Source organism: Vidua macroura, chromosome 10, assembly GCF_024509145.1.
Source record: "Vidua macroura isolate BioBank_ID:100142 chromosome 10, ASM2450914v1, whole genome shotgun sequence".
Lineage (NCBI taxonomy): Eukaryota > Metazoa > Chordata > Aves > Passeriformes > Viduidae > Vidua > Vidua macroura.
In genome coordinates this window covers 4320060-4333186 of record NC_071580.1, presented here as the reverse complement: position 1 = coordinate 4333186, position 13127 = coordinate 4320060, and the positions used below count along the sequence as shown (strand labels likewise).

Sequence of the window (13127 nt, the reverse complement as noted above, 5' to 3'; positions counted from 1 at the left end):
AATGAATGCTGTGTTTCATTTAATAAACTTCAGCAACACGAGGCTGCCTTGTGGACACAATGTAATTTGTTTTGGATGTAAAGATGGAAAAAAAAAAGTGTTTTGTCTTCAAGGCAATTAAAATAAAAGAATATTTCTGTATTGACAGGAAAGAAGCTGCCAGGTAAAAATTCATATTTGATAAACTATTTTTCCTGTTCCCTTGTATTAGCTTGAAGCTTGCCAATTCTTCTTGGTTTGCTCAAAGTCAGAAGTCATCACGTGTCACCTGGAACTGCTGCTGGTACTAGGAGAACCACACAGTTTGCTGAAGATCAGCAGAAAGGGAGGGAGGGAGGGAGGGAGGGAGGGGGGAGTGGCAGTTGCTGAATTGTTCTTGAAAACATGACTGGAGATGAAAAAAGCACAGAGAAAGAGAAAACCAAGATAAGGCCATGATTTTTGAGACAATCCTCAAGCACATGGGTTGAGGCAAGATAATTTAAAAGCGTTAAAAATGGCTGCAGCTGGCCATGCTGTTGGTCACTCACTCTCCAGTGGAGCCCACACTGCTCCAGCTGAGTTTCTCTCCCAGTCTGCCTTAACTACAGGCTTGGAGTCACACTCTGTCCCCACCAGGGCCCAGTGTGCCTCGGTGGCCACCAGCACCTCACAGTCACACGTAGCCATCACCACTTTTGGTAGCAATTAAACCACGTAAAGAGAATTTTGGAAGAAATCAGGTTCCTGCTGTTTGTAGTGCTGTAGTAATGACTGAGGCTAAACCCATGCGCACACAAAGGAGGGCAGTGCATCGCTGTTGTACAAAACAACTGAGGGTGGAGAAAGGAGATTTCTCCACAGCAGCAGCATTGGTCAAAGCAAAGCTCTGCCAGCACCAGAGCCCAGCAAAAACCGGCTTGAGGGGCCCCTTTTGACTCTTCCTTCTTTCTTTGCTGTTTCAGTCAAAAACTCTGTTCCCCTCTCTTGCAGGGCTGCCAGCGCAGGATGGAGACGCAGCCACAGCCCTGAGCGGGTGCTGCTGCCCCTGTCCGTGGCCCAGCTTCGCCCAGCCCGGCACCATGAGTGGCTTCCTCTCTCGGCTGGACCCACGGCGGGTGCCCTGGGGGGCCGCGGGCCATGCCCTGCGCACCCGCGTCCTGCGCACCAAGCCCGTGGAGTCCATGCTGGAGGGCACCGGGGCCGCGGCTGCCCAGGGCGCCCGGCTGGCCAAGGTCCTCACCACCCTTGACCTCATCTCCCTGGGTGTCGGGAGCTGCGTGGGCACCGGCATGTACGTGGTGTCCGGCCTGGTGGCCAAGGAGATGGCGGGGCCCGGGGTCATCGTGTCCTTCATCATCGCTGCCGTGGCATCCATCCTGTCAGGTGAGTTTTGTGGGGGATTTTGGGTCATGTGCCATGTCCTGCATCCTCTCCGTTCATGGGGGGACACCTACTCAGCCCCACAAGCTACAAGGAGGGAGCACCCTCCCCACCAACTAAAAACCATTTGCCACGGGTCTCACACAGCTCATGGGGCGCGCTGTCCCTCGTTGCCCAAATATCAGACCAAATCTTGTACTGGGAGCCAGCAGCCAAGCGTGATTATCCTGATGAGCTGCCAATGGCTTCTACAAGGATGGAGCCTGTGGGCAATATTTATGAGATTATTGAGAGTTTTGCAGAGTGTGTCCTAGGCTGAGAGCGTGGCCAAGCCACAGTGCTGGAGCGAGAGCTTGTGGGAAACTCAGTTCCAGCAGGAAGGATGTCAGTGGCTTGGGCAGTACCAGGGCCAGCTTCTTTTGTTGACAGGGCTAACAGTTAAAAAGTTCCTCAATTAGTTCTGGAGTTGATTTCATTGGCTCCCATTCATGCAGGGTCAGTCTTTGAATTTCCAAACAAAAGGAAAAAAACCAACAAACAAATGTTCAGGGAGAGAGAAATTATGTATTTTAGTGAAAACACAGTGACTTCTATCTCCTCTGTAGGAACCCAGCTGAGCATATGGCTCAAGCTGCAGTTTCTCCATGAAGCCAGTACTGCTGGCATTTGTCCTTTCCAGATCAGTGCTAACACGATGATGTGATGTTCCTGCTCTCTCTGCTCAGAAGACTTTTCATGCTGTGTCAGTCTGGTATCCAGCTTTTGTCTGTGGGTTGGATAAGGAAACCTGAGCAAATGGCAAAGGGCTTTGATAGAAGACAGGGAGAGCCAACACAGCAATGTGACCCTGATCAGCTTTTCAAAACTCTGGATTTTTGTCATGAGAGGTGGAAGCACATCGTGGCTTTTCCCTAGAGTCTGCAGTGCTGCTCCATGGAGATCCCACCAAAGTGAGTAGGAGTTTGAACCCCTCTACAGCCCAGAGACACACCCTGGCACAGCCCAGGAACGACCCTCAGGCTCTCTCCAAAGCCCACAAAAAGAGCCAAGAGCTTGCAATGGGATCCAATGCTTATTTGGGTGCCCAACACAACAAATGAACCAAAACACTTGTTTTTTATCCAAGGCAGCAGATAGCATCAGTGTCTCTCCTTTCCCACTGCCTGCTTTCTCTCCTCTGCAAAGGTTTTGTTGGCCGTGATGCAAACCAAGAGCAAATGGAGTTTGGGTGGGTCTCTGCTAACAAAAACACACTGTCCTCCAAAAGGGGTTTTTTCACCCCAGACATGAGCCTTGGCCCGCAGCAGGAGCTCCTCCCGCCTTCGCCCACAGGAGCCTGCACCGCTTCCCGCTCCGCTTTCATCTCCCCTTGCTTTTGTAGCCCTGGGAAAGTGTTTTGTGAGGGATGCAGTGTTTTGATAGTCTCCTTGGCTGCTTCCTCACTTCATCGTTAACGCTGCTGTTGTTTGTAACAGCAACACTTTTTTGGCAAGTAAAACCAAGAAAGAATTCAGGAGCAGGATGGGCTGTTAGACTCCTTAGGGATGTGATTTCAGCTCTCCCATTGTGGTCACGCCTGGTATGCCAGGCACTGAGTTTGGGTAAGTGTGCACAAACAGATTTTAAGGAACTTTTGCTTTGTCCATCACAGATCACTAAGTCAAACCCCACTGCTTGCAAAAATGAGCGCAGAAAGGTTTTGGATTAAAAAAAAACCAAAAACCAAAAACCAGACAAACCAAAACCATCCAGAAGGTTATCTGGCTTCCCAGGGAGACAGCCATAGGGAAGCCCTGCCATAGGGAAGCCTCTTTGCACAATTAAGCCTGGTTTCAGAAAAGGACTTTTCCAATTTCATCTACTCAGCAAATTCTACTTACTATGTGTTGCCTTCCATAGTTTTAAGCAACACATCAGGGTACTTACAAACACACTATAATTGATTAAACTGATAAATTAAATCAATCTCTTTCATTCTCTCACTAGAAGGCCTTTCATTCATCTCTCAAGTAGGAATGCTTGCTCAGCTTCTCTCCACAGAGCCTCCAGTGCACTTCAGGCTTTCACCCCTGTTTATCCAAAACCCCTCCTTAGGAAAAATCAGCAGTTTGCATCTCACCCAACCCCATCACCCTCTCCACAGCCTTTCCCACCAGCCATTTCTTGTCCCTTTAGTGATCTTCTCTCTTAAAGCAATAACCTTGTTTGGAGCACAGTGCCACACTCTTACCTGACAGGGGTACAGGAACAGGATCAGCAGCAGCCAGGATGCACGATGGAACAGGGCAGAGCTGAGCATATGCCTCAGGTGCTGCCTGGCTGCAGGATGAGGGCTGGGCTGAGGGGCTGCACCTGCAGCTGCCTGGTGAAGCTGGAGAGTTGGGAGACCTTGCTCTGTGGAAGCTTTCTTTATGGAGCTGCCTTTGATATATCAGCACATGGTGATCATGAAGTGCAACAGACAGTCTCAGTGGCCTGAAGAAAATAATATGCTTCCTCAATAAGTTGGCTGCTCTTCATTGATGAAAGATGGTCCCTCTGGATTTCTTGTGTGGTAGCATTAATTATTTGGAGTTACCTCCAGAGCAGCTGAAAGGCCCCTCTCAGAAGTTATTTTTCACCTGAATCATCACTGCCACCATGGCAGTGCCCTGTGGGATGTCTCGTGGTTCCTGTGTAGCCTTGTGCCAAGTATCAGTGGCAGGGTCAGCACCCACCACCATGCCAGCACACCAAAAGCACCAGTTCTCATGGCACCAGTTGTGCTGCCCAGTGGCCGTTCTGTGGATGGGATCTTGGGAGGACCAAGACCACTCAGCTGTGTTTATGTCCCGCTGAACAATGTCAGTAGCTGTATAATTACACAAGTGTAATGACTCTCACACCAATTGCACAACTGGAGTGATATTCAAGGAAAAGAAATGATCCTCTGTAGAATGATTTTTCTTTCAAAAAAACACTGTGTTGTCTTGTTTGCTTCAAAAATTGCGAACACTGTTGACTGGGGGGAAGAAGATAAATCTGTCTCCAAATTAAACAGTTGTGACAGGAAGGATGTACCCAACCTCTCTCTGCAGTCCCAGAGCTGGGCTGGCTGTGCAGGAGCACTGGGGGAGCTGCATTCCTGGTTCTGGATACAGGGGAACAAGATGCTGAATAGCTTGAGCTGCCAAGGAGTAACTGAGTAACACAGTTTTACTGTGCAGTTAGATTGTAAAAATAATAATAATAATAACAACAACAATAGTAACAATACTGCAAATGCAGCAGATATTAGTATATATTATGTATATATATATGTTTGTGTGTAATACCTGCAGACACCTAATGCTGATATTCTCAACCTATTGCTGTACCCAACCGCCCCTAGTGAAAAACAGCACTTCTATTTTGGGATCCTAGTAGAACAATCAAAAACTCCAACATTTTATACATATTAATTTCTTTGCTTTAGCATTATCATTGTGTATCAATAACCATCCTCTTCAATCATTATCTTGTTGTTGGCTAAAACGAGAGCTGCCTACAAGAGTGTATATATATATACATGTATTTTTAAGGCCATCAAAGAGAGAAACTAGATACTTGTGTCTGTCAGAGCACCAGTTTCATAAATCATTCAGGCCTGTAGTTATCTGTGAACGCTGTACCTTTGCCGAGTACATGCATTTTTCAGCAGCTTTGAATAATGACTGTCGGTAGGGCTGGATGGATGATGGAAACCTCTCGTGGCTCCTGTTGGGCTGCTTCACAGAAATCAAGTTTTGAAGAGTCCCATTGCAAAGCAACCCACATTCAAGTTAAGCAGTGAATGGAATATAAAAATCCTCCAAAAGCAAGAAAACAAGCACCACCAAATTCAGCTTAAGAGATTCAATAACTCTGTGTTTGTACAGTGTAAAAGCAGCACTTAAGGAAGAGCAGCCGCCTCACAACAGTTTTATAAATTATTCATTCCCCTCTCTATACTAAACTGATTGCAAATTTGAAGCAATTATTATCTTCTAAATGGAGAATATTGGTTGATAGAGAGCTCAGTAATTACTGCATGTTTACTCAATGGTAGTAACAGCCTTAACCAATTCACCCATATGAACTTTACTGGGGTCTTTGGGGCAGGGGCTTAATCAGTGTTAAACATGCAGGACCCTTCCAGCACTTGTCCTGAATAATATTTGGGGAATTTGAGACTAAGTACATCCATTAATTAAAAAAAAAAAAAACATCGGTTGTTTTAATACATCAATGTGTCAGGGTCAGGTTTTTATTAAAAATTATCCTGACATAGTAAGCACACAAGGAGTTCAAAAAGTATTGAAGTCTGATGAATCCTCCTCCCAAACACTTACAGTTAAATACTTCTTTTTGCTTTTCTTTTCTTCTTCTGCACAGTTAGTTTTGCAAATATTCTTTAGAAGACTTAAATATAATATTTTTTAAGTGTTAAAATAAGTTAAGTTCTCTATGTAAGGCGTCTTCAAACTCCTCTTGCCTGGGTATGAACAAAAGCAGGGATGATCAGGACAGTGCTCATGCCTGGATTTGCAGAGCAATAATGCAGGATGAGTGTTTGGAGATTGGAAGTTTGGGACAGAGAAAGGCATAGCCTTCTGTGAGCCCTCCTGTGGCATCTTCCTCTGGGATGAGACTGTGCAGCACTGGTCCAGGATCCCACGTAAACGTCTGGCTGGTTTCAACTGTGTCTTCTCAAAAAGAAAAACCCATCACAACTTGATTTTAGTGAAAATACTTCTGTTTTTTAAGCCAAGAAACAGGGGAAGGAGGGTCACCGTGCAATGTCTCTGTGTTCCTGACATTGACTGCAGTCCTGACACCTCCTAGCACCTCTGGGAAGGTGGCACCAAGGCAGTTTTACTTTTTCTGCTTCCCCAACCTCTTTTTCCTTACACCTGTTCCTCTTTTTCCAAACAGGCGTTTGCTACGCTGAGTTCGGCGTGCGGGTCCCCAAGACCACGGGCTCTGCCTACACCTACAGCTACGTGACCGTGGGGGAGTTCGTGGCGTTCTTCATCGGCTGGAACCTCATCCTGGAGTACCTGATCGGGACGGCCGCGGGCGCCAGCGCCCTCAGCAGCATGTTTGACTCGCTGGCCAACCACACCATCAGCCGCTGGATGATCAACAGCGTCGGCACGCTCAACGGCCTGGGTGCGTCCCGCTGCGCAGAGATACCGCCATTAATTCGGGCCTGAAAAAGTAATTGGGAGCTCGTCAGGAGTCAGACATGGATATTAGGCTTCATTCATTATTTACTGCCTGTCTGGCTCTGGTATTTTGCCTCAGCAGCCTGGCGCACAGGCAGGGTTGGAGGGGATGGGATACGGGATACTTTGACCCCCTTTGGGATGAGCTGGCATTTAGAATACGTGCGCAGAAATAGTCGAATGTCAGAGGGTAGGGGCAGCACAGAAACACTTCACCCAGTGCAAACACTCTGCTTGGTCCTCTTGAGGCACACACAGAATTTTGTTAGAGAACACAAGCTGGTGTCTGCTGTACTGCCAGGGACTGGGGGCTGTATGTGGTGGTCCTGTATGAGCAGCAGCTCCAGCAACAGTCCATGAATCCTACCAGTAAGCAAACCAGCCAGCTGTCCTGCACCTATGTCATGAAAAGTTCATGGCTGAATGGTTTTTAATGAGTACTTGGCAGATACATGTTATGCAAATTGGGACACAGTCATTGGTTTGCTGCTCTCCCAAAAGTCCAAACAGTGTCTTGAGACATCAAGATTTATCACCTTAATTAAACAACTTTAGCTAGTGGAGACATGGGCCTCTGGAGACCACTTTTGCAATGAGACCAAAGAGTCCTGCAAAACTTCAAGGTCTGAAAAGTGTTTAAAACTCCCCCACAGAGTTCCTGGGTATTCTGTGGATGGAGAGTAGCACATGTCTTTTCTCTCATCTAGGGAAAGGAGAGGAGTCGTACCCTGACCTTCTTGCTCTGGTCATTGCTGTCATTGTCACCATCATTGTGGCCATGGGGGTGAAGAACTCGGTGGGACTCAACAACGTGCTCAATGTCATTAACTTGGCAGTTTGGGTCTTCATCATGATTGCTGGTCTGTTCTACATCAAAAGTGACAACTGGGCTGAAGGGCAATTCCTGCCGTTCGGATGGCCAGGGGTAAGTCCTGGGAGCACGGAGGGACACACAGCACCTAAGTGCTGCCACACACTCAGCCTTGCTCATGGTTTACACACCCCAGTTCTGCTGCACCCTCCAGATCCCAGCCCCGCTAAATCCACCTGTGCTTTGGCCAGGGACCTCCAAATCCCAGGAGTGCAGGCACAGATCCAGACCTGCTGTTTCCACCAAACCCAAAGACTACGGCAATGCTTTATCTCCTAACTCCTCTTAGCATAAACCCAGAACTTTTCCAAAATGTCCTTTTGCAGAGCCAAACTCCACATGAAAGTATCCCCAAGGAAATGCCACTAACTGCCAGGCAATGGAGCAAAATGCTGTGGCTATCTGAGACAGGGTGCTCCAGAGAGCTGGATCAGCCTCTGTGGAGTGGGGAGATACTTTTGTTGGCTAGTTTTCAACAACAATGTTCTCAAGCATTTGTTTTGAGCACTTCATAATGCCACCTGCCAGTACTTATTTTATGGATGTTCCCTCAAAGCTTACTGAGATTTTGGACATATTTGGCTTTTTTAGCTTGCTTGCACTGGTTTTTATCCAAGGATGAACAGAGACTGAAAATATCTCAGCTGGCCTAAACCCAAGATAATTTCTCAGATTTACACTGCTCAACTCCATTGGGGTTTTGTGCAGAAAAATAAGCAAGAAAGTAAAGTAAACCATGAAACTTGGTTATTGAAAGGGTCCCAAACTGCCATACACTGCCTGCACCTTCCTCCAGTAAATCAATGCCTCTTTGCCAGAGAACAACAGTGAGGAGAAGAGCTCTGAGGCTCGGTTGAGAGCAGAGGCCATATTTACCTCTGGGTTGTGCTTGGATTGTTATACCATACAATAGGAGTGAAAACGAGAAAATAGAGAATATCCGTTTTGCTCCAATCCAATGCACCAAATATCTCTTGCCAAAACAAACAAACAAACAAAAAAAGGTAGTTTTAAAAGATAGATGCATACCCAAAACACAAAAAACTCAATAGGGTGGTCTCATCCTTTTCAGTTGGTTCATTGTCTCACAAGTTGTTTGTAAAAGTAAATCCACCACCAAGCTCAAGTGTGAGATCCCCAACAGCGTAGGGCATATTTAAAAAGGATAATTACAGACAGTCCCTGAAAAAGGTGAGTTTTACGGTGTGCAGTACCCACTAGACAGCTGAGATGACAGAAGTGTGATGGACAGGTGGTACCCAGCAAGCTGCAAGGGTTTCACAGCTCCAGATCTGCCAGGCAGCCTTCACCCTGCTCCAGTGTTCCTTTCCTATAAATGTCCTCGCTAATATTGTATATTTTTAAAAATCACATTAAAAAAAAAAAAAATAACCAAACAGTACAAATAATTCCTCATCCAAGTGCTCCAATGTGTGCTCCTAACCTGTCTGCAGCTTCCAAGCAAAACAGAGGTTGTTTGGGAAGCGGCTCACATCTGACGGCTGCTGCTCTCTCCTGCTTCCTCTGCGAGCGGATCTTGCTGCCACATGAGACATCTTACTAAGGCAGAACATGTAAACATGTTCCTGATCCCTACTCATAAAAATGGATTTGGTGTGGAGGATTGTTAAAGCAAACCTTAAACTGGTTGATTGTCTCCTCTGACACTGGCAGGATCTCCCAGCGTATTCGGGCACTGCAGGTTTGTGGGGTGAGCTGCAGATGCCTCCATGGCTCAGGGCACAGGTTGAAATCTTTTCCTCAGATCAGATTGGTGGGTTTGGGGTGCTCCCAGGGTCAGTCTCCAGAGCTACATGTACACCCCCTGACCTCTGGCCACTCATCCTTTAGCTCAGACAGGGCACAACAGCACTGCTCCATTTTTGCTCAGCTCCCTCTCCCTGGCTGGGTGCCGGCCTCCCTCCTGGCACCCAGATATTTGATCCTCCCCACAGGTACTCAAGGGGGCTGCAACCTGTTTCTATGCCTTCATTGGCTTCGACATCATTGCTACCACGGGAGAAGAGGCAAAGAACCCCAACACCTCCATCCCCTACGCCATCACAGCCTCGCTCGTCACGTGCCTGACAGCTTATGTGTCTGTAAGTAGTCCCTACACAGGTGTGAATGTACATAAATATGTATGTATGCATATAAATATATATATATGTACCATGTGAGTCCTTCTGGGCACCTGCACAGTGCCTGCCAAGGCTCCTCTCCATTTGTCCCCAGGCTCCTTTCACCTGACAAGACCCCTCTGCCAGCTGCAGGGACGTGGTGGCAGGCAGTTTTTTTTTCTCATCCCCATCCACAGCTATTTTTGCACCCAGGAGAGAAGCAAAGAAGAAGGAGCAGCAGCACTGCAGCATCCTTTCTCCGTGTTTCTGGGAAAAGCAGCACTGCCTCTGCTGGAGATATGGGAAAGGATCCAAGTGAGGGGAAGGATAGGCAGGGATGGCTGTGTGAGATTGCACTGCTCAGCACCCCAATAAAAGCATGCCTGTGCTCAGAAATTTTCCTTGCAAAAGAGCAAAAATTAGTTATGAAGAAAAAAAACACTGTTCTGATAATTTCAAAGAAACTCACCTACTACTTCTCCTGCATGGGAGTGGGCCTCTCATGAAAACAAATTCTTTGACTCAAATAGGGCAAGAGTGTTGCTCCAAGCAATGCAATCTGGATTTGAGGCCTGCCCCTGCATTATTTCCCACACAGGAATGCAGCCAAAGTGAGTGTTACTAACCCTGCCAGTCCCACCAGCCTCACCAGTCCCACTTGACTCCAGCATCACCCCTGAAGCAAGGTTCAAGCATCCCCTTCTTGCCTTTGGGTAGCAGAGACTAAGACCCCACAGGTTTCTGGATTAACAAAGTGCAAACAGACCTAACTCCAGCATTTTACATCCCCTCCACCCCGAGAATCCCCAGCAGCCTCCAGTGCTGATGCTGACACCCCTGTCCTGCTCCTCTCGCCTTGCCCAGGTGAGCATGATCCTCACACTGATGGTGCCCTACGATGCCATCGACACCGAGTCCCCACTGATGGAAATGTTCGTGGTCCACGGCTTCTACGCAGCCAAATTCATCGTTGCCATCGGGTCCGTGGCCGGCCTCACTGTCAGCTTGCTGGGCTCCCTCTTCCCAATGCCCAGAGTCATTTATGCCATGGCTGGTGATGGGCTGCTCTTCAGGTCAGTCATACCCATGCTGGCATTTATTTTTGGCCTCTGGGGATCTGAGGGGAAATTGTGCAGGGGGGTTTGGGGGAACCAACACCCCAACAATATTGTCACTGCAGGGAGCAATGGGGCATGCACAGACACAGTGGGTGCAGAATGGAGCATTTTCCTGAGGGGAAAATATCAGGGGCAGCCTACCCTACAGTTTCTCATTTGGTGCTGTTACCTAGAGATTCTGATTATGTGGGGATGAGTGTTTAATTCAAGAGCTACTTACAAAGGAGAGCAGTTTATATGGATAAAATCTGGGTACTTATTTGCAAGTGTCCAAGTGCTCCTTGCAGAGCTGGTCACACCCAGATCTAACTCCAAATTCAGCTTCAGCAGTGTTGCCGGTCCCCACCTGGAATCAAAGTTCCAAAAAGCAACGAGACATGAAGGGATCCCTGCAACTCTCCCCTGCAACCAGGGAAGGGTTATTGTAACAGGGAACCTCTGTGACTTTAACTTTCTGTGATTGTTCTGCACTCCAGGTTTTTGTCCCATGTCAGTTCTTACACGGAAACCCCTGTCGTGGCTTGTATCGTGTCCGGGTTCCTGGCAGCTCTGCTCTCCTTGCTGGTCAGCCTGAGGGACCTGATTGAGATGATGTCCATTGGCACCCTGCTCGCCTACACGCTGGTGTCCGTCTGCGTCCTGCTCCTCCGGTACCAACCCGAGAGCGACATCGACGGCTTCGTCAAATTCCTCTCCGAGGAGCACACCAAGAAGAAGGAGGGCATCCTGGCCGACTGTGAGAAGGAAGCTTGCTCTCCTGGGAGCGAAGGAGAGGAGTTCTCTGGCCCACCGACCAACACGTGCGGGGCAAAAAATCTGCCGTCGCTAGGAGATAACGAGATGCTAATTGGGAAATCCGATAAATCCGCCTACAACGTGAATCACCCCAATTACGGCACCGTCGACATGACCTCGGGGATAGAGGCAGATGAGTCTGAGAACATCTATCTCATCAAGCTGAAGAAGCTGATCGGCCCTCGGTACTACACGATGCGGATCCACCTCGGCCTGCCGGGTAAAATGGATCGCCCGACAGCAGCCACCGGCCACACGGTCACCACCTGTGTGCTCCTGCTCTTTGTCCTGATGTTCATCTTCTGCTCCTTCATCATTTTTGGGTCAGACTACATCTCTGAGCAGAGCTGGTGGGCCGTCCTCCTGGTTGTGCTGATGATCCTGCTCATCGCTGTGCTGGTGTTTGTGATCTTGCAGCAGCCAGAAAACCCCAAGAAGCTGCCCTACATGGCCCCGTGTCTGCCCTTTGTCCCTGCCTTCGCCATGCTGGTGAATATCTATCTCATGCTGAAGCTCTCCACAGTCACATGGATCCGATTTGCCGTCTGGTGTTTTGTGGGTGAGTCCCAGGTTCATTTATTTTCATTTTTTCACTGACACTCTTTTGGAAGGGTGTTGATAATAACAACTTCCCTAATTAGAGTGCATAGGCTGATGCCTGGGAAATACCCAGTCCTTCTCATCTGCCCCTTGCCATCCTGAAGTTTTTAGAAATCCCATTTTATCCAGCCCCTGAACCACAGCTAAATGGAAAATTACACCTCCAGAAAACATCAGTTTCATGGAAGAGAATGACTTCATGAAAAGGTGATTATTTTGACAGCTTTTTTGATGCGAAGTAGGCGGGTTCTGCAAATTGCCTCACAGGCAGGTTTTGTACAGAAATCAGCCTGATTTCTTGCTCTGTCTCCCACTTGAGTTTTTCAGCAGCCCACACCAGTATTTCAGCACTGCTTTTCCAAAGTCCAGAGCTACCCAATCCTAGAAGCCCTGGGAAAGTCAGATCTGTAGACTGTATGTCCTTTTAGCTCAAATTCTTAACTTCTGGGTAGGGACATCTTGGGATTCACAGACTCTGTTGTGGATCCTTTTTTCCCAAATTTAGTATTTCTGACACATAACCAGGAGTCCAGCATATCCATAGTGCTTTACTTTGCAAGCCACTTAGTCCACAAACCCATGAGAAAAAAGCAGATCTCATAGCTCCTCCAAGCTGAGCCATTGGGCAGGAGCTGACATCTGCATTTTTGGGCTGGAGAAGATATAGTTGGTGCTTTTTTGGCTCTTGAAGTCAATACTCTGCAAACCCAGAGAAATCCCTTCTACCTGGAAGAAAAGATGACTCCAAAGCATCAACTTAATCTGCTGTGATTAAGCACTTTCCTCTGTGGGCACAAATACCTCTTGAGCTGCCAGCAATGGCAACGAGTCAATTAAACCACTGCATTAGGTGTGATGAGCTCCACCAGCCCATCCATGGCTGTTGGGGATGGGACATCCCATTGGTTTTTCTGGCAGAGATATGTGGTCCTGATTTAATCTCACGTCAGTCCCCCATGGCTAGTCCATGGCATGTGGAGTCTGGATTTCTCTGTGCAGATGTCTGGGGTAGGTTAATATGACCCACCGGAAATCA

At 47.8% G+C, this 13127-nt stretch overlaps 1 protein-coding gene across 2 annotated transcripts in view; it reads left to right on the top strand.

Moving 5' to 3' along the window:
• SLC7A14 (solute carrier family 7 member 14) overlaps positions 1 to 13127 on the top strand; it is a 29237-nt gene that overhangs the window by 12043 nt on the left and 4067 nt on the right. For both annotated transcript variants that reach the window (XM_053986551.1, XM_053986552.1), the window contains exons 2-7: positions 973 to 1365; positions 6295 to 6531; positions 7295 to 7512; positions 9414 to 9560; positions 10443 to 10651; positions 11173 to 12050. In XM_053986551.1, coding sequence (XP_053842526.1) covers positions 1062 to 1365; positions 6295 to 6531; positions 7295 to 7512; positions 9414 to 9560; positions 10443 to 10651; positions 11173 to 12050 — 1993 coding nt within the window. In that variant the 5' untranslated portion in view covers positions 973 to 1061. The remainder of the gene's footprint in view (positions 1 to 972; positions 1366 to 6294; positions 6532 to 7294; positions 7513 to 9413; positions 9561 to 10442; positions 10652 to 11172; positions 12051 to 13127) is intronic.